General features: G+C 28.4%; 2 protein-coding genes across 3 annotated transcripts; one reads left to right on the top strand and one right to left on the bottom strand.

The window, feature by feature from the left end:
* Nucleotides 1-538: 538 nt before the first annotated feature.
* LOC100651379 (glycogen debranching enzyme) lies at nt 539-11244 on the bottom strand. Of its 2 annotated transcripts, XM_012314609.3 has the most exons (26): nt 10794-11241; nt 9952-10201; nt 8970-9093; nt 8712-8901; nt 8426-8633; nt 8230-8364; nt 7923-8141; nt 7610-7845; nt 7298-7510; nt 7028-7222; nt 6827-6956; nt 6622-6745; nt 6243-6508; nt 5974-6132; nt 5683-5891; nt 5405-5608; nt 5090-5322; nt 4922-5011; nt 4639-4816; nt 4211-4567; nt 3976-4123; nt 3528-3891; nt 3246-3454; nt 2980-3165; nt 2665-2901; nt 539-2582 (listed from the first exon to the last, which is right to left on the bottom strand). In XM_012314609.3, the coding sequence occupies exons 2-26, from the start codon at nt 10072-10074 to the stop codon at nt 2517-2519; spliced, it is 4803 nt and encodes a 1600-aa protein (XP_012169999.2). In that variant the 5' UTR covers nt 10075-10201; nt 10794-11241; the 3' UTR covers nt 539-2516. The 2 variants fall into 2 exon arrangements, with proteins under 2 accessions (XP_012169999.2, XP_048267044.1); XM_048411087.1 differs by lacking the exon at nt 539-2582 and having other exon boundaries at nt 2804-2882; nt 10794-11244.
* Nucleotides 11245-11645: 401 nt separating this feature from the next.
* On the top strand, nt 11646-20487 carry LOC100643055 (proteasome adapter and scaffold protein ECM29). Its single transcript, XM_012314617.3, has 28 exons — nt 11646-11965; nt 12625-12872; nt 12949-13067; nt 13134-13283; nt 13393-13671; nt 13755-13950; nt 14019-14113; nt 14217-14409; nt 14505-14650; nt 14736-15042; nt 15124-15310; nt 15401-15757; nt 15827-16002; nt 16073-16174; nt 16246-16452; nt 16525-16639; nt 16719-16902; nt 16983-17271; nt 17473-17706; nt 17812-18156; nt 18231-18387; nt 18474-18629; nt 18720-18851; nt 18917-19226; nt 19327-19510; nt 19582-19711; nt 19810-20019; nt 20110-20487. The coding sequence occupies exons 1-28, from the start codon at nt 11941-11943 to the stop codon at nt 20307-20309; spliced, it is 5433 nt and encodes a 1810-aa protein (XP_012170007.1). The 5' UTR covers nt 11646-11940; the 3' UTR covers nt 20310-20487.
* Nucleotides 20488-21388: the final 901 nt, after the last annotated feature.

The raw sequence follows: 21388 nt of genomic DNA, 5'->3' as shown, positions 1-21388 counted from the left end.
TAGTATGATATAATCACTTTTTATTTAAAATATAGTAAAGTTTAGGAGAAGAATGATATTAAATATTTATATCTATTCTTCTTTTATAGATCATTAGGATGCGAGTAATTTACTATGCTTAATGATTCACTATATTTAAAATAACATAATATACATATAAACTACATAGTATGTATTTAGAATTTTTATCATAAAAGCTTTTGTCATAAACAGGTATTCATGTTGTGTAATAAGAAAGATTATTTTAAGAAACTTTTGATGAAACCTTCAAACAAATATTATGTAGTTTTATAAATTTTTTAATGTTTCAGGTTGACATTAAGTTTTAATTAATTTTGAAAACGATTAAATTTGTAAGTAATGGATATTTATATTACATATAAATATGTAATTTAATAATTTATTTATCATTGTAAGTTCTATATAACATTATATGTATTATATTATACTGTAATATAATTTTATTTACATTTTAAAATAGAGAAAGTAGACGTGTGAATTTTGGAAGGGAAAAAAACATTTTCTCTGTTATGCAAAATTGAATATGTATATCAATTTTATTGCAAATATTTCATACAGATATGGGAACGGATAAGAAAATATCATGTATTTAAAATATACGTGCAATAATAACAGTATTTGCTAATAAATATTTAATTTAATCATTAATAAAAAATTTTAATAACCTTACTTGAGCATTCGATTAATCGCATTTTACCATCTTAAAAATACCGAAATCTTTTGAAGTTGAAATTTTTATCTTTTGTTAAATATATTTTTTGTACATTTTGGTATGGTTATGATTTTAACAGAATCACATATAAATCATTTTCTAAAACAGTATAAGAATACTCTACATAATTATATAAAGATCAATAAATTTTTAATTACGGTAACAAATGTTAATGATTCACAGAACAATTATGATAAACATAACAATTCATACAATTTATATTAAATTTATTATATAAAAGTTTCATGCAAAAGAACACACTAGAAAAAGACAAAATTGGTATTTATGTAACAAAAACTTGAAACAAAAAATTTAAGTTTTAAATACTAAATAAAATTAGATTCTGAAAATGTACCATGAAAAAAATAAAAGAATGAGTATAAAAGAATATCATATTTTATTAAGTGAAATAAACTATATAAAATGTGATTGTTGCTAAAATGAAGAAAGAAAGGGTATAGGCAATTACTATCTTTACTATTTTTATGTGCTCTGATTCTGAAATACGATTTTTTTTGTGCCTATACCTAGAGTTTCCTATTTCTGGCATTAACAGTAGTGGCTCTAATAATAACAAACTAGATCTATTCGCACGATGATCGACTACATCATCTTGTTTGAGATTGTGTGATTGGAATACATCGTTACGATAATTCATCCAGTTTTGCAAATCAGTATCGTATCCAACGTATTTTATAGAGCGTATAATATTACCATGATCCATACGAAACGCTGCAGGTGCAATACCATTATTTGACATCCTTGTATAAAAGTTACTTACACAACGATGATATAACTCTGTATTTACTATTCCTTTCGTATTGCTATTTATAACAAGGATACTTGTTTCTAATGCTGTTTTTAAATCAAAAATATCCTGTGGTGGGCCATAAAAATAGAATATACTAGAAGCATTAGTTTTTAAGTAATTATGAACTAGTAAACAGTGCTGAACGTTATTGTACTGCAAATATAATGTATTGTCATGTTTGCCACCTTCTGAACAATACCTAAACTGTAAAGTTTCGTTTTGTTGAAGTAAATGGACTTCCTTCGCATATAAAGGCTTCTTTGCATATATCAAAAGATCAGAATATACTGGACTGCCTTGTAAATTGGCGCATTTCTTACAAATTTTATGTAGAGGAAGAAAAAGTGTATTTATCAAAGTTTTCGCCGTTATAGGGCTATATTTTTCATAATAATCCATGATATCACATTCAAGAGCATTGACTTCCTCATAAACGTGATCCACTTTTGATGGGTATTTCGTCAATGCATTACTTCTCTCTATGTTTTGTTTTGTTAATGTATCAACTTGGTCAATTACATCACTTTGAAATTTATTTAGAGATTTATTCTCGTATTTTAAAGGTTCATTTCCATATATAAGTTGTCCTGATTTATGAAATTCACCTTCTGATACCATTGGGAATTCTGTTATATTTGACATAGTTTCAATTACTTCCAAATTGCTAATAACAGTAGAAGATACATAATCATGTTTAATGTCTTTTTTACTTTCATTTTTCTTAAGTTCTTGCATTAAGAAAACGTCATCAATTGTACATGTGGTGTCAACATTTATAAATTTGCACGGTAGCATACTGGTTTTGTCTATGTGCGAAATACCAAATGCGTGTGTCTCCGTGCTTGGTGTTTCTATAGCTGTGTTAAATATGTGCCATTTATTATGGTGATCTTTACTTCTAATGCTACGTTCTTTTTCTAGTCGTAAATGTTCTAAGTGTAATTGGCGGTGGTGAACACACGCAAAATTATATCAATTCGTTCTTTCATTCTCCTCGGATCGTAATTCTCGTTTAATTTTATCTAAGTCGTAAAGAACCTAGAATGAAATATATAGTACGGTGATAATCAATAACATAACGGAACTATTTCTAAATACCATTAACAGCATATATACAAACTTCTAATATAGAAGCAGCACTCCAAGCTTGTGTTCTGCAACTATCCTTGCAATATTCCCCATCTTTATTGGTAAGTTCAGGGAGACCTCTCCAATAGTTTGTAGATGCCTCTATGAAATGTCGAGAAATAATAATTTCAGTTGATTCGACTGTACGACGCAATTCTTCCTTTCCTCCAACTAATGGAGCGAAATATAGTCGGGCACGAAGAAAATAGCCTATGGGCCAAACCCATTCCTATTAGATGCCGTGAAATTATTAGTTTTATATCAGAGCAGTTTATACTAAAGTAATATATTAAGGAACATTGCTTACAGGTCCCTGATGATAATTCCAACCATGAGCTATTTTAGTATCTCCACTATCATTAGAATTATCATAATATCCATTGTACGCCCAATCAGCGGGATCTAATGTTTTCATTCCAAGTGGCCCTAATAAAATTTCTTCTGTCTTTTTTAATGCTATCCATGCATGTTCTGGATTAAACAATTCTGGAGCCTTTTAAAATAATGATATTTGAATATTATCTAAATTGCACATACATTTTAAGAATAAAAAAGCTATAAAAATGTACTTACAGCAACCATTGCAACTGGAAAATTAGGTCGTAATTGGTAATCGGCCCATGCTTGTGTTGCTCCATGACTATCTTTGAAAATTCCACGACGATGAATAAGTTCTGATTTAAGTTCTCCTTCTAATTGCACTTCGTTGATGTAAAAATATTTCTCAAAATTTAATGAAATCTTATCTGCCCATTGTTTATAGCTCCATGTTACAGTAGAGCCTGCAATAAACATTAACTGTAGTGAAAAAAGCTAGAAATAAATAGAAAAACGTAAACAAAATTTATTTCTTACCATCCCGATTTTTTCTTTGCACACTACCATAAGGAAAAAGATTTTGCTTATACAATTCAGCCAAAAAGCTGAGAATACTCTTGCTTAGACCCACTATTTCTACTGCTGAACCATCCCTTGGAGTAGCTGGTTTTCCTTTATTACCAGCTTTTTCAGAAGATCCCATTTTGTCCATCCATGTACCACAATTTGCATCATTTCCACCAAATACGAATCCTGTTTCTGGGTGCACTCCAATTTGGTTATTAAAACCACGATCTGTCATATGTTCATCAATCTGTCTTCCAGCATTTCTTTCTCTAAAACAAAGTCCTTGGAAATGTATCAAAAGAGCTTCTTGAATAACATCATGTAGTGGCTGATCCTGAAATTTTATTTCCAATATATATCATGTATAAAACAAATGTTAATATATATAATTTATTTACAAAGAATATCTTTTACATACTACTTGTCCTGCAGGTAGTGGGGGAGAATCATCAGTTGGAAACAGTCTTGAAACCTTCTCTGTTAAAATTTTTAAACCATTTGGTACTTCTTGTATATAACATTGAATTGTATACAACCACCACCACAAAGCATCTCGACAGTTATACCTAAAAAACATAAAAAAGTTATTTAAAAGGTGCAACAATAATTAGAAATTGCATTCATATAACAATAATTAAAAATTTATTTGTTACCTAGCATTCTTTCCTTTATCAAGTAAATTTGGTATAAGACCATGTCGCATAGTTCCAGCATAGCCGAGAATAATAAATCGTGCTTCTGCATGTCTGCCTGTTAATATCAGTAGTCCCCTTAAGGCAATGAAAGTGTCTCTTCCCCAATTTCTCATATATCCTGTGGTAAAATGTGGTAAACCAGCAGACAATGTCATACATATTTGTTCACTTTCGCCATTATATTGTTTGATCTTTGGTTTGGGAGGATCTATATTTGGAGACAAATCTGGTAATGGAGCTGATTTTACTATTCCTCCCATTTGAATAGAAATTAAAGATAGAATTTTAACGAAAGTGGAACCTTCTTTCACAAAGCTAATAAGAGACAATAAATTAGTAAATGTTTACAAAAAATTAAAAACAAAGATATATTTAGTGTAAAGTACCTTGACATTAGATTATAGCATTGCTCAAGAAGTATCATATAAACGTTTACAATTATAACATCGAAGTAACTAGGAACTAAATAGCGAGGTATTAATTTAAATGGTTCAGTAGCTTCTTCGAGCCATTCTCCAAGAGTTCTAGTTCCTTCATCTTCTTTTAATCGTTGCCAAGTATAATCTGTATATATTTGTTTAAATGTATTAACAATCGTTAATTATATAATGAAACATAGTGATGTTAATAATAGAATGGATTTGTTTTAATATTTGTTCTAGCACATACCTATTAGCCAATTACCCTGTCTGAGATTAATACACATTGGGTGACCTAAATCATTATTAGGACGAATATCTGCTAACAAGGAAATTATACCTAAAAATAAATGTAATGTGTATTACATTAATAGGTATGGAAAATATAGATATGATGTAGCTCAAATTGTTAACTTACCTTGTAAACCTGCATAAACAAGGGGTCCATAACCAGGAATATCGTATACATCAAATCTATTTGAAGTCTCATCGCGTTCTTCCTGATCGCACCGGTATAGGGCCTTATTTAAATCTACTAAGTTCATACGAGAGACAATAACACGTATATCGGAACTTCTCTGTGATGTTACTATTGAAATAGTATTATGAAGTTTTGCAAGAGCAGGTTTTATATTAGCATGAAGAGATACTCTGAAATTAAATGTATCAATATTTATTACATATGTTATAAAATTTATGAAAAATTTATACAAAGAGAATCATTAAATATTACCGAATAGCAACGACAGAACCTGGTTGAAAGTTTACAAAATTAAGCTGAGTTATTTTAGGATCACCAGAATCAACTTTCTCCAGGATTTCTGAGTCACAAATTTGTATGTGTTCTTTAAGTCTTAGTGCATATTCTGAGAGACCATTTATATAATTTTTATCTTGTACATATTTTTCAGGATAATGGAAAGGTGAAGTACCATTTCTAAAAACAATATATCATCAAAATGTCAATACGTAATAACGAACACGAAAAATTATTGATTTCACATTTCTTACTTAGCTTCTATATGAGATAAGGATGCTTCCAGAATAATTTCTTCCATTACACCCTCCACTCGTAATGGTTTCACATATCTTCTCAAATCATTGGCATTAGGATCGGGGTGTTTAAACGCTGTAAAAGCGACTAAAATTACACTATCATGAGTTGTTGGAGAGTGTCTTGTTACAGCTACTATATCACTATCCATCTGGTCAACAAATACCTGTAAATTTAGTAAATAATATTTTAAAAATTTATATGGAAACAGCACTTCTTATGCGTTATATATTATTATTAGAATATACTTGGGAAAACTTCTGTTGCCCGAGAGTATAATGCAAATCATTTAATGCTCTCTTCGCTGCAATTATACCAATCTTTAAACCTACAAATTTGATACCATCTATCAAAGATTCATCATCTGTCCAGCATGAATATTGTCTTGTTTCATCTACAACATGTATCTGTAAGGATTTATTAGGATTAGAGGACATAGATTATTTCTTTTTTCAGATATTATTATAATTGAAATCTTCTAAATATAACTATAAATATTACAATAAAATTAACTTACATGGTGAGGAACTAATTCATCGTATCCACGATTGCTGCCGCTAGCGCACGCAGCCATTGATACAAGAGCAGCACTTGGAAGTAAATCAAACACACTACGTTTTTCCACAGAACTAGGATTATCATGAGTTAAATCTAGAAATAGTGCATGTGCTATGCCTGGTACTAGAGGCCGTTTACGTGGTTGCAAAAATGCACCTACTGGTTCGCCTCCATATCGGTATACCAAACGACCTTCTTCGTGACTATCCCACGCAGACATAGCTTCTATTTTGAGAGAATGAAAAAGATTTCATAAGATTTGATAAAAATTTATAAATACATGTATTATATATTGGTATCTTATAAAGCTTCAAAGCTTATAAAATAAATTTTCGAACCTCGAATTAAGGAAGTGAGACCAAGTCGATTGACAAATATATTGTCTTTCTGATCGGAATTTGTAAATAATTCGGCAACAACGTACAAATCTGGACGAATTCGACGAGCAACATCAAGCATGTACTGGAACGATTAAGAATTCACTAATATAGACATAAATTTACATTAGATATATATTTTAATATTTTAATAAATTAAATATACCTCTGCAACTGGGATAGGGGTAGAATGGCAATTATCTAAGCGAATACCGTCAAAAATTTTAGCTGTTTGTGCAATATAAGCAGCAATATGCTGCCATAGAAAAGGACAATCTTCTGGTTTATCTCCATATCTGTAACAAATGTAGTATATTATTGATTTTAATTATTTTATATCTTGTTTCTACTTCAAAGGTAGTATTACCTTAATTTTACACTGTCACCCCAAGCAATAAGTTCTCTTCTTATATAAACATTAGAATCAGGATCAGCAAAATTTTTTAAAGGATCACCATTCATTACCCATCCATTATGAGCCATAAGATAACAGCCTTCATCAGAATACATTGTTGCTTCTCTTTCAGTTAATGTTTGTGGTGCTCCATAATCAGTAAAATATCTGAAGATAATATGTTTTAGCACAATTTATATAAATAAAATATCAAAATAGCAATATTTTACAACAGTTATGTACCTAGGAACAAGTGGATTTCTTTCGCTTATTTCTTTAAGTTTAGGCCCATCACCTTGCACTCTAAAATATCTTATACCAGCAATAGTATTCTCAACTGCAGCATTTAGATGATTTTGTATTTCATTAGTGATCATGTTATTAAGTTCTTGTAATTTCTTTCTTAAGTCTTCGGCACATCGTTTCAAACGAGTCTCTTCATCAAAACAATCAGTTCTGCAATAAGAATATAAAGCTTTAAATTTAGAACATTAACTAAATCGAAACTTTTCTGAATTGATAATTGGTATCCTGACCATTACTGGTATAATTTACCTATATATATTATATTTTTTTAAAGCAAGTTGCATATTTATAGTTGCTTTCAATCTACGAAATTTCGGATCTTTTATTATTTTGATATCTTCCGATATAGGTTCAATAGTATCTTGGGGCATCTGATTCCGTGCTAAATTCAAAAACTCCGCGATGGTTTCATTGATGTCCAATATATACAATTCATGTATTTTCACAAGAGGTAAAAAATATGTATGAAGTGCATGACGAATTGACTGAAAATAGAGAAGTAACAAGCATACATAATATATTGTACTGGTTAGTAATTATTAATATAATGCATTTATCTTACGTTTAAATGTTCTTCAGTTTCAACTACTGAAGGAATGCCTTTAAACTCCCATTCTCCAGCTGCAACTTGTATTGTCAATTCAAACAGTGCAGCATCCAAAAGATATGCAGGACGTAAATGAGGACTATTCAAACAATTGTATGTACATTCTGGATGAGATACCAAAAAAGGACTTTCATTTGCTGTATGATTCAAAACAATATCACATATACTCAACATCTGAAACACACAACATTTACAGGCTGATATTATAGAATATTATAACAGATTAAGCTATAAAATATAGAAAATTATATATTACACTAACATTCCATTCATTGCGTATTTTATTTATTAGTCTTTCAACATCATCATATGTAATTAATTTATCACCATCATTGAAAGAAGGATTTAATTTTAACTGGTCACTAAGGCTGTAAGATGACTTAGAATATCCCAGTTCCTAAAACATGTAAGTTAGATGTATTAGTTCAATATATTATCCAAAAAAATGGAATATATACCTGAATTGGTGTAAAATGAATCACATTATATCCAGAGTTTTTAGCCACTAGTAGCTTATCTTCCCATGTAGAAAATGGTCCTAGACATTTTGCAAGAACAGTTTGACACTGAATACAATCCAATGGTAAATCATCTCCATGTTCTCCTACTTTAAGTTCTGGATCCACTAGTAAATATCCAGAAGCAATAGGTTTCATATCTTCAGAACTAAAAAATTTGATATATTAAAAATTGTGAACAATATATTTTATTATGTCAATAATCTTTTCTTATATTAATACTTACTTAGGATCTATAAGATAATAGTGAAATGAACCAGCCAAGAATAAAGATATATTAGCTGTTTCATTAACCCATTCTAATGGATAATATGTATGCCTTTCAAATTTTTTATTTTCCCGTAAAGGATAATTTATAAAAAGATCAAGTGACTTCCCAAGAAGAGAAGCACCTAAACGAAATTCTACTTTCCATCCTGTTAAAAATTGTTCTAATTTATAAAAGTCATTTTCCTCAAAATTATAAATAACAGAATTTACATACCTTTTTTTAATCTATATAGTATACCATCCAGATGTTCCCCATTATTTAGAGTTAAGACTCTTATTTGTTCACACTCGTGATTTTCAGTTGTTGACATGTGTTCTGTCATATCTTCTACCATTGCCTAAAGACACAAGCACCTATTTTGTAATACAATATCACACAATTTTTTATACTATTCTTTAATTATTTGTAATATATCTTATTTTTATACAAATTTTTATCCTTCTAAAATTATTGTAAATATTTTATCTAGTTTTTAGAATAAGAAATTAAATAATAAAAAGTGTGCATATAACAAATACTTATAAACATTTAGATATGAGAATAATTATTCAATAAGAAAATATGATATACTAAATTAATAAAATATATACAATTTTAACAAGCCTATAGTACTTTTAGGAGTAGTACTTACACGTGAACTGTGGTAAATGAATAAATACTTAGTCTACAAGTCCCTTAATATAAGTTATCAACACAAAGCAGCTAGCAAGCGTGCAAAAAGCATAGTATTAGATTACAAAGTTATGCTGCATGAACATACATAAAGTCCAGAGATATTCTCACTCTACATGCTTGGATTACCTCTTTGTAATAATATAAACATGGGATAGACTTTGTACTATATAACATCAATTGTCTATTTATATTACTATTTTTTATCTATCTACTACTACTACATTTCTAGTAAATTTAATAGAGATGTTATTATTTCCAATAATTCAGTACTATTTTAACATTGAAATATTAGCCTGAAATATAAATTATTCCATATATAATAAAGACATTATATTTAACACTGTGTGCAAGATACCTCCTTTGATTAGATCATTACATAGTTATATTAGACAAATGTTACAAAGACATTACAATGATATACTATCAATTCCAATTAAATTCAGCAATAATATCCTTATCATTCTAAAGATATAAGTGCAAAGGGTATTAAGATATATATCATGATTATATCCGAACTTACATAATAATAAAGGCATTTTAAATAACGGCATTTGCAAAGATGTTGAAGAATGCTCCTAAGTTTCCTTATTAATGTCCTTGTTGCATCACAAAAAAAATAACTTATTGTAAGTATAAAACCCATTCTCAAAATAAATCATATAGCTGAAATTGTTATCGAAGACAATGACTTTTCAACTAGTTCTATGTTATCATAGCATTTATGTTATATACTGTTGCTTTTATTTAAGCAAATACCACTTTTGTATTACCTATAACAAATATAAAGGAAAACTTTAATTACAAGAAGCTGCTTATTAACTGCTTATAATTTAATCAAAATTGAAATTAATTTTTTGTACATTAAAAATGAATGAAAATAATTTTATTATATTAATTATAAAATTATTGCTCTATATATTATATTAAAACAAGATGATGTAATTAAGAACTATTTTATTTAATTTTTCAAAAGTACATAATATATGTAGTTAAAGATACATATAAAATGAATACATACATATATGTCTTTTTACAATATTAAAAAATTTGTATAAGAAAGATTAACATTGAATCATCAATTATTTCAACTGTTATACAACTATAAAATTACAGAACCAGAAAAATTATATACATAAAAGCACATTAAAAACTATTACATATGACAGGATTATAACTATTAGAATTTAAATGTATGTATATCAATATACATATACAATTCTTTACATGTATTTTATGGGTTAATAAAGATAAAGTCACAATTAATAGTTTACTCTAAACAATTAGCACATGCAGTATAACAATTTGCAAGATTTTAGCAAACAGTATTATTATTTTCCCTTAAAGTTAAAGTTTTTCTCATACCTGACAACTCTGCTAACGCGTACTAAAGATTAAAAATATTATACTTTCATTAAAAAATAACAAAAAAATATAATATACGCGAAACAATATAGCATAAATTGATAGAACAAAAAACAGATCCGTTTCTTACACGGATAATTTAATATAATTCACTATATAATTCACTATATAATTCACTACATAATACATTAATATTAATTAAGAATAATGTGTTTCTTTCGAATTTGACCTCTATTTTATAAAGACAACTTTGAAGGTCACAAAAACGAGAGCATGGTTCAAGTTAAACTGTTAAAGAAACGGAAGAAGCAGACGACAGGTTGCAGAAATTCGAACACGTTGATTGGGTAGTCATCCACGGCAACTTCATGTTAAAACTTCAAATGTTTTCCCTTCCAAAAAGTTAATTTTTTAAATTCATAAATGGATTTGGATTGCATTTGGATTCTTGCATTTGGACTCGTTATTATAAATTTACTTATATAATTACATATAATTAACATGTAATTAAAATTTATTTGTAGAATTAATTTTATGTATATGTAGTTAGATTTCTAAGCTAACATTTACAATATTCTTGTTATAAGTAAATTAGCATACATATATCAGAATTATATAATTGCATTGTAAATTGAGCGATAAACTAATTAAAATTGTAAATTAAAGGCTGTTGCTTATCACAGAATTTTGATAGAAATATTTAAAGGAATAAAAGACGAAATGTTGAAAGATATGCATATCTCTCTTTTTTATTAAATAGGTTGATATGATCACATGAGCACGATTAGTTTATATGACCGTGCACATGAAAGATGGTAGATAACTATATAGTACTAGAAAAAATTTCTAACTATATTTTTGTTATTAATATGTGAATCATTTTATAGTGATATAAAAATAAAGTAGGAAACTTTTCTCCTCTAAAAAATTGTATGAAATTTGACCCTCAATATTATGGGAGATGTTATACAAAAGAAGAAAATTATTAAAGATATCAAAAAAATATGCAATTCGGAGGAAAATGTATTATATTTACTTAAATATGTTTAAATAATGTTTTCATAATAAGATTAATTACAGACCGGTAATATTTCTTGTCACTTGTCACTGACTATCATTCGCTTTCTCTTTTACACATTACTTCAAAATGGCAGCCCCTACGGATGAGCTGAGTAAGTAATTCGGAAAAAAAATCAATTTATTTTACATGAAGATAGTTTATTTTGATGATGACACAAATTATATTATTAATTATATTGTTCCTCGTTTAATAAAAACATTATTTCTAATGATAAAAACATTTTTATATATATCATGGCTTGCAAAAAATTCCATTATCATGCAGTTTTATAGAAAACAACTTCAAATGTATAACTTTACATCACTTTTTTCAATTTATATTCAAATTTATCTTAAAAGACAATCTTTTCGATTCTTTTGTATATTTTTACTTTATTTTCAGTATATATCCATATCTGTTAACTAAATGAATGATGATAAATAATGTACATATAATTATTTTCCTCTTATCACCTAAATTTCTGCAGTATATGTTATTTATACAACTACTTTTTTTATTATAAAATTTTAGATATTGTACGTTGTTTTTGAATGATTTGGAATTTATGAATACAAAATATTGTTTCTTTGCAATTAAGTATTATTTTTGAATCGTGTAATGAACAATTATTATTTTGAACAAGATATATTCTGAACAAAATATATTTTGTTTAATATTATGAAAAATATTATATATTAGTTATAATTAGTTGTATATAATTTCATATTTATAAATTAATTGTTTTATGTATAATTTATTGTTTCATGGAAGTTTTACTTGAGCGAGTATTTTTCCGTTTGGGATCTGCAGATACTGATGAACAACTGCAAGCATCAGTATGTAAATTTTTGCCTCCACTTTTGTTGAAGCTTTCTAGTGGTCAAGAAGGTGTTAGGAAGAAAGTAATGGAATTATTAATTCATATAAATAAAAGGATAAAGAGTAGACCTCAAGTCCAATTGCCAGTTGAAACGCTTTTGTTACAATATCAAGATCCAGCTGCCAGCTCATTTGTAATCGTATGTTATTGATACAGAGAATCAATTAAAAATATTTCTGGTTGAATAAGAATTTATTGTCTTTGTTTGTTCACAGAATTTTACAATTATATATATAAAATTAGGCTATCCTAGAATGGAAATGCAAAAACAAGCAGAATTAATCCCAAGTGTATTAAATGCTATTGAAGGAAAACCTTTATCTCATCAAGACAGGTTTGTAAATATTTAACATAATTTAAATAATGAAAATTAGGTAAATAAATATGTAAAATATTTCAGTTTATTACTTATAATTATGCCTGCATTGGGTCATGTTAATATTCCTGTGGATCCAGAGAAACGAGCATCCTTTCTTGGTCTACAAGACAAACTATATGTAGCAAAACAATTACTCAATTTTATGCTTGATGTTTTATTGTTACCTTATAGGTAAGATTATTCACTATTCATATAATTTATATTTTAATAATTTCATAAATACAATAGGAAAATTTTTTAATGATTATTTATATTAATTGATTGTACAAAATTATTCTAGAGCTGTAGGACAAATGCAAAATCAACAGTCAGATCAGGCTATTGATTGGTCACAGATTCGTGTACCACTAGGATTAAGTGAATATGCATTTAAACGGGTAATTGGTGAAAATCCTCCAACAGCAGAACAACTTGAACAAATAAAATTAGGAATTGTAAAATTTGTAGCTGGAGGATTTTTCCATGATTCAGATATTCTTATACATTTGATAGTAGCTGCAGCAGATACCAGATTTAGTGTTGCTAATCTAGCAGACTTGGAATTAAAGAAAATTGTTAAGTATGTTTAAAAAGATTTTTCTATTATTTTTATAAATATTCTATTAGAATATGCTAAATATCAAATTGTTTTAAAATATTCAGCACACTAGATTGGTCTTCAATGCATTTAGCAGCACCACTCTGTACATTATTTTTGGGTACTGATACTTTAGGTACCCATAAAGATGTTAAACCAGAAATGAAACGATTGCCTGCAGGCATACGAATTCGTTTAAAATTATTACATTATCTTTGCCGTGTTACTACAGGTGGTTTTATTGTACCACCATGTATTCAGGTATATTTTATTATAAAATAAGGTATAATTTTTATACTACTTGGTGGCTAATTGTAATTAATATACAGGTAGTTTTTCATTCCCTACAAGAAGGAGATGGAAAAACTACAAATGCAAAGTTAAAGTCAATGGCATTGCAATTTACATCAAACATTGTGCAACAGTAAGTAAAAAATATTATAAATTATTCATAAATTTGAATTTCAATAAAAAAAAAAATATATATATATATATATATATGTTGTGATATGTTTAAATGTTTTAAGGTGTAGTCTTGCACCATTATCTCGTATAGCAGGAATTATCTTAAATGGCATGATAAAATTCATTTTTGCGGATGAAGATGTTCATCATAAAATGATGGCATACACTGTTATTGGACAACTAGGACAAAGAATTCCATCAGTGATAGATAAAAATTTTAACTTGTCATGTCATTTATTTGATGCACTTGTATCGGTATGTAGTTAGCAATAGAAAAAGTAGTAAGTTCAGATGTATGTTATATTACTAGAATGTTTCTAGTTTGAGCTGAACTTTTCTTGATGTTTAAGAATGAAGGTGATTTACGAAGAACAGTAAGAGATACACTGATTTCAATAACATCTGCATTTGTACTTAATAAAGATGACGAAGTTAATATATCTCTGATGAATGGATTATTATCTACATATATTGAGTCACCGGAATCCAATGTTAGGCATGTATATATTAATTAGATACATTATATGTATCTAATATACATATGTATCAGCTTATATGTCAGTAATATTTTTTGAGAACAGATTTGTGGCTATGCATTATGCTGCTAATGTATTTCCTCCTGACGATATACCTTCTCGGTATCTTTTACTGTTGGCATCTGGAGATGAAAAACATGAAATAAGAACAGAAGCTACAAAAGTTTTATATGGTACTACACATAAAAATGAATGTGATAAACAAGAGGGTAATCAAATTTCATTACCAGATTTTCCAAAACTTGTTACTTATATTTATTCAAAGATGCAAGCAAGAGTGTCAACTGCTGGTAATGAAAAAATGAACGTAGAAAATAAAATACTTCCTTATAATGTTACTGTATTTATGGAGGTAATTAATTCAATGGGAAAATAATTTATTGTTATTGGCAATTTTTTTATGATTGGAGAAAATAATTAATATTTTTTACAGATAATTACTTATCTCCGTATTTGTTTAGCAAAAAGTGCTAATGTTACTAAATACAATGAACCACTACAGCATCCTTGTGAATATACGCCATTAATTACACATTATTTAAGAAATTTATCTAAGGATAAACTAGAGACATTAGATCAGTATCTTGATATGATTTTAATTTTTAGTCATGCTTCTGCAGGTAAAATTGTATATAATATTTCTAATAAACTTAAAAATATATCAAGAATTGTATTGAAAGATATAATGCATAAACAATTATATAATGCAGATCAAACTTCACTACAAGCTTTATTGGAAGTGACTGGTTCTGTTCCACAGTTTGCGACAAGAATTTATGAAAATGAGTTATCATGGCTTCGTACTTTGCTTATATCTACTAAGTTAGATGTAAGACAACTGGTTGCTAAAATTTATGGCATAATAACTACTCAACTTTCCAATAATGAGTTTGGAACTCAAATTTCTGAGATTATGAACATCATGGATAAAAATTCTTTAGAAGCTCAACATGGTTCACTACTAACTTTAACGTGTATGATGGAAAGGAGACTAGTTTTTAAAAAAAATGACATGGACAATGATTTCTTTAACTGGGATCTGTATATTAATGTTGTGAAAATGATATGTATGTACATATTTAGTTATATAAATTAATATTAATTTATTTTTCAATTCTCTTCCAAAAATATTATAGGCAATTTTCTTCACAATAATACGATTTTGTTAATGGATGCTGCAATTCAGAGTATTGGTATTTTGGGGAAAATACGTGGGTTACCATTACCTGATGAAGGCGAGGGAGAAACAAATAAAAAGGCAATTGTAGAAATATTATTTTCAGCATTGAATAATGTAAAATTAAATACTAAGGTTTGTATTTTAATAGTTACTAAATTTATTGAGTTCATGAGATATAATACTGATTTAATTATATTTCTAGATTAAAGAAAAAGCTGTACTTTCATTAGGTTATTTGTGCGTAGGGGAAAATTTTCCTCATACACCATATATAGTAAATAAAATAATTACAACTGTCAAAGAGGTAAATTTACATCGGTAATTATAATTCAAAATTTTAGGAGTACGTTTTAAATTTGCTTTTATATTCATTAGACAAAAGACATTGAAATCCATTTGATCATGGGAGAAGCATTGGTTTGTTGTGTTCAAAGTGAAGCATCTCCAGAAAAACGAGATGCTTGGACAATATTACCAACTGAACATAAAGTACCTTACAGCAATATCAGTACTAAATTATTAATACAAACATTGGATGAATTACTTCGAATGTATAAAGATCCGCATCCTAATTTGAGACAGGTATCTATTTTTATTTTTTTTATTTAACTTTACAATTCCTCCATTTTCTTTACCATAAATATTTGTTATAAGGCCGTCTGTGTGTGGTTATTAGCACTTTTAAAATATAATATTCAAAGGGAGTGTATTAAAGAAAAATTTTCGTCATTGCATCATGCATTCATGGATTTTCTTTCAGATGATAGTGGTAAGTTACGCAATATATTTCCTATTTAAAAAAAAAGAAAATAGAAATATATTATTAAAGTACATTGTTTTAATTACAGATATAGTGCAAGATATGGCAGCAAAAGGACTTAGTTTGATACATATTAATAGTAGCAAGGAACAAAAGGAACTTCTAGTTTCTAGCATACTAGATCAATTTACACAAGGACGTAAAAGTGTACAACAAGTTACATCAGATACAAAATTATTTGAAGAAGGTCAATTAGGGAAATCTCCAACAAAGTAAGATAAATTTATAAATTTACATATTATATTTTCAATCTAATAGGTTCAGTTTAATTTTATAAATATTTTATTTATAGTGGTAATTTATCAACGTACAGAGAAATTTGTTCCTTGGCTACAGAATTACAAAAACCTGATTTAGTATATTACTTCATGCATCTAGCAAATCATAATGCAGTATGGACATCTAAAAAAGGTGCTGCATTTGGATTTGCAGCAATTGCTAAAGTTGCAAATGAAGAGTTAAATAAATATTTACCCAATATAATTCCACGCTTATACAGATATCAATTCGATCCTACTCCCAAGATTCAGCATAGTATGTCTAGTATTTGGCGTGCGATTGTTCCATCAACAAGTAAAGCTGTACGTGGAAGTGCTTAGAATACTTAAAATTAGAAGTGTGCGCATACTCGAAATTACGGGTATTTTCTCTTTTTACCCTGATATAATCTCTTCCTCAATCCAATCTGAAGTTTAGATACTTGTACTTTCGAATATCCACACATCAATGCCTAAAATATATTTTTATTCTTTGTAACTGTTATTTAAAATTATGTTTGATAGGTTGAACAATATCATAAAGAAATTTTATATGATATAACTGAAAATTTAACAAATCATGAATGGCGAGTACGAATGAGTTGTTGCAATGCACTTGCAGATTTATTAAGAATAAATGTTCGTTTAAATTTGGCGAAATGTGCTCCAGAACTATTGAAGAAACTGTTTCGAGTAATGGATGATATTCATGAGGGTACTCGATTAGCCGCTACAAATACGATTAAAGCATTAAGTAGAGTAAGTTTTGTATTGAAACAATTCGTTTATTGTATGCATAACATACGTATTATATTTGTATGTACAGTTATATTGTTTACATCTTATATCAATTCATTAATATAGGTTTGTGTTCGATATTGTGATTCTTCCTATGGTAAAGAAGGAGAAGAAGTTCTACAAGCAATTTTACCTGTGTTATTAGATATCGGAGCTGTGAATGTTGTAAGCAGCGTAAGAACGGTATCTTTACAAACAGTATCTCAGTTAGTTTCAAGAGCAGGTACTCTGCTTAAGCCATCTTTAGTTACACTAATTCCTGCTCTCTTAAGTACAATTGGTGAATCAGAAAATCCAAATTTATCATATTTGAGTAATGTATGTGGAACAATGTCAGAGGCACGAGATGCTATTGACACTATCAGAGCTAGTGCTGCTAAGGAGCATTATGCTACTGAAACGATGACAAAAGTGAGTGATTTAAGACAAAAGACATATAAAAAAAATCATATTTTATTAATCATCAATGTTTCCTTCTAATGCAGTGTATACAGTACATTGATACAGAAATTTTAAAGGAATTAATGCCAAAAGTGATAGAATTAATAAAATCTAGTGTCGGTTTTGGAACAAAAATTACATGTTTGCACTTTATCATTCTTTTGAGTACTCACTTCAAACAAGAGTTACAACCTTATAGTGGTTAGTAAAAAAGTTTTGCTCTATAACTGTTATTCAGTCTAAGAAACAATGTTTAAAAATTATTATGATTTAATATCTATATATAGGTAAAGTCCTAAACGCGCTAATGAATGGATTATTGGATCGTAATTCTGTCGTTAGGAAAAATAATGCAACAGCTATTGGACATATAGTCGGGTCAGCAAAAGAATCAAGGCTTGAAAAATTATTTAAAACACTTAATACATGGTATATGGAACGAGGTGTGCATTATATAATAAATCTTTTTAAAGATTGTAAAGTTATAGAACTTATAGAGGAAAGATCAAACTTTACAAAATTCTGAATTTCAGATGATTCAACTAAGTTAGTAATTGGACAAACGTTCCAAGCTATAAATAATTATAATCAGGAGGTATTAAAGAATTATTCGAGTATTGTTATACCTCTTACTTTCTTTGCAATGCATGCACAAAAAACACAAGGTTTGTATTTAACTTTGAAATTAAGTTTGTAAATATCGTGATATTTATTTACAGTATTTTCATAGAAAATGAAAGTATGATGAATTTATGGACCGAACTATGGAATGAAATTACTCCAGGAACCGAAGCAGGAATTAAACAAAACATAGAACCAATAACAAATATTTTACGCACGTCATTAGAATCGTCATCGTGGAATACGAAAGCGCAAGCGGCTAATGCAGTTAATACGTTAGCACAAAAGTTAGGGAACGATATTGATGCGACTGTAAGAGATACTTTGTTAAAGGTTTTAACAGATGGATTACGCGGGAGAACTTGGGATGGAAAAGATCGTTTGTTAAATGCCCTTGCTACGCTGGCATGTAATAGCAAGTATGCATGTAACAATATAACATTTTTCTTATTAAATGTATGCAAATACAATGTTACATTTGTGATATTCATTTTTAAAAATTTAATAATCTAAATATAGGACAGCTCTCAAAGAGAACAGTGGAATATCTGCAGATATAATACAAATATTACATCGGGAAAGTAAAAATGAAGCTTTAGACTATCGCCGACACGCATTACATGCTTTTGGTACAGTTTTGCATGAACTAAATATCGATAAGTTTAAAGAGGTATACGAAATAGTTCAAGAAATTTTGTTAACGGTATGTACTATCAATAAAAAGCAAGAAGTGATCAACCTTATACATTGATATATAAATATTGTATAATCTAGCTATCAAGGAAAGATGCAGATGAATCATTATCCTCTGAAGAGAGGATAAAAAGAGATGAGATCATAAAATTATATGAAACTGTTTATGAAATACTTGGAAAAGCTTGGCCATCTTGTAAAGACACTCAAGGTAAATTATTATTGCATTTGAAAACTATTAAATTAAACTATTAAAAATATGAATTACTAATTAACCCTTTAATTATCTTGTAATCTTTTTTTGTTTAGACAAATATTGTATAGAATTTATAACTCATTACGGTAAGATGTTTCCTGTTCAATCTACAACAATACAAATATCCATGCTATCAGCACTTAATTTATTTGTGGATAAACTTGCTTTACTTAAAATAAATATTTCGGAATTGTCGACTGAAGAAAGAGAAAAGTTAAATTTGATTTGTGACACGTTTAATAAAATTTTAAAACATAGTATAGGTAAGCATATTGTATGTCTATAACTAAAAATGTATCGTATTATTATCTTATAAAACTACAATTATATAATATGAAATTTATATTTTTTAGGTATTTCGTATACCAGAATAAGAAAGGAAGCCTTAAATATAGCTCTATCTCTTGGCAGAAAATTACGGTCTACAAACAATAATGAACAATTCGATAAAATGATTTTAATAATTCAAGAGGCATTACCAGAATTAACGAGGGATAATGAGCCAGAAATTCGAACTAGAATCATCGATATTAAAGAAATGCTGAAGATATGAAGATAATAATTAATTTTAGTACTTTTTAATCAATGGTACATATGCGGAAGTTAGTAACTTCTTGTTCAAACCTTTTAAAACAATGACGAAGTGTATAATGTCTACTAATACATGTTTATTTAATGATACTTATGTAGCTAAAAACAAGTGCATAGTAATACACAATTTAGAGTCAATACTTTTTATTGTTTCTAATTTTTCATATTGTATTATAAAAAGATAAGAAAAGTATATTTATATCTATATATAAAGTAAAAATCTCTAGTAAAACTCTAAAGTAAAAATATGTATGTATACTCTGAAAAGGGTTCTGTACTGTTCAACGTATCCGTACCAAATTTAGCATGAATGTTCTTCAACACTATCAAAAAAATTTGTAGGGATCCCAAACCCCAATCGCCCTTAAAGCCAACCCTTTCCAGCCATGATCATATAAACAAGTTTCAGATGTTACAAGAACACTGCACAAGCTGCATTGAGCACATTCAACTCGTGCGCTATTGATATGAAAAAGAGAAAGAGAGAATGAGATTTGAGAATTTGAAAAAAGATAAAAATAATAAGAAGAGAAAGCGTGGAAAACCGAAGGAACGTTTTTCGTTAAGTAATACAGGGACAGTTAGTCCTTGCGAATGGTACTGTTGACCCAAAGGGAAAACCTAAAACAAATAGGTAACGACCACTTATATACCGAAACCAGCTGAAACCTAGAAAAAAACTATTAGAAAATTAAGTTATGAAAAATAACACAGAAGATAAGAAGGTTGTATTCTACGCATTCGTGAATGCTATGAATGTCTCAGATAAAGCAGAGACACTCTAATTGTTTCTGTTTATGTTGCACGAAGACCATATTTCTCACGATTATTAATGACTCAGTTTTCATGACTTCAGTTTTCTCAGTTTTCAGTTTTAACGAGTGTCGAAACATGGTTATATGATCATTGACGCAACAAAGCTGGTGAAATTATGTAGGGATTTTCTCCTCTCTGCTACCAGAAGTCTATGACATGTGAGATTTTCTCACTAGTGTTCCTACTCCAAGTACGTTCTACAAATATGATTTCCGCACAACCTCT

This window comes from Bombus terrestris, chromosome 12 (assembly GCF_910591885.1).
Source record: "Bombus terrestris chromosome 12, iyBomTerr1.2, whole genome shotgun sequence".
In the NCBI taxonomy this organism is placed as follows: domain Eukaryota; kingdom Metazoa; phylum Arthropoda; class Insecta; order Hymenoptera; family Apidae; genus Bombus; species Bombus terrestris.
Note: the sequence above shows the minus strand (reverse complement) of the source record. Positions and strands in the feature narration are given on the sequence as shown.

Excerpts from the sequence above, each read along its gene's own strand:
- LOC100651379 (XM_012314609.3), bottom strand. The coding sequence starts at position 10,074 with ATGGGTTTTATACTTACAATAAGTTATTTTTTTTGTGATGCAACAAGG. Across the intron at positions 7,846-7,922 it reads AAACTGAAGAACATTTAAAC|TCAATTCGTCATGCACTTCA; the intron begins GTAAGATAAATG and ends CTCTATTTTCAG. Across the intron at positions 6,957-7,027 it reads GGTGACAGTGTAAAATTAAG|ATATGGAGATAAACCAGAAG; the intron begins GTAATACTACCT and ends CATTTGTTACAG.
- LOC100643055 (XM_012314617.3), top strand. The coding sequence starts at position 11,941 with ATGGCAGCCCCTACGGATGAGCTGA. Across the intron at positions 13,068-13,133 it reads CCTTTATCTCATCAAGACAG|TTTATTACTTATAATTATGC; the intron begins GTTTGTAAATAT and ends AAAATATTTCAG. Across the intron at positions 20,020-20,109 it reads AATTTTAAAACATAGTATAG|GTATTTCGTATACCAGAATA; the intron begins GTAAGCATATTG and ends TATATTTTTTAG.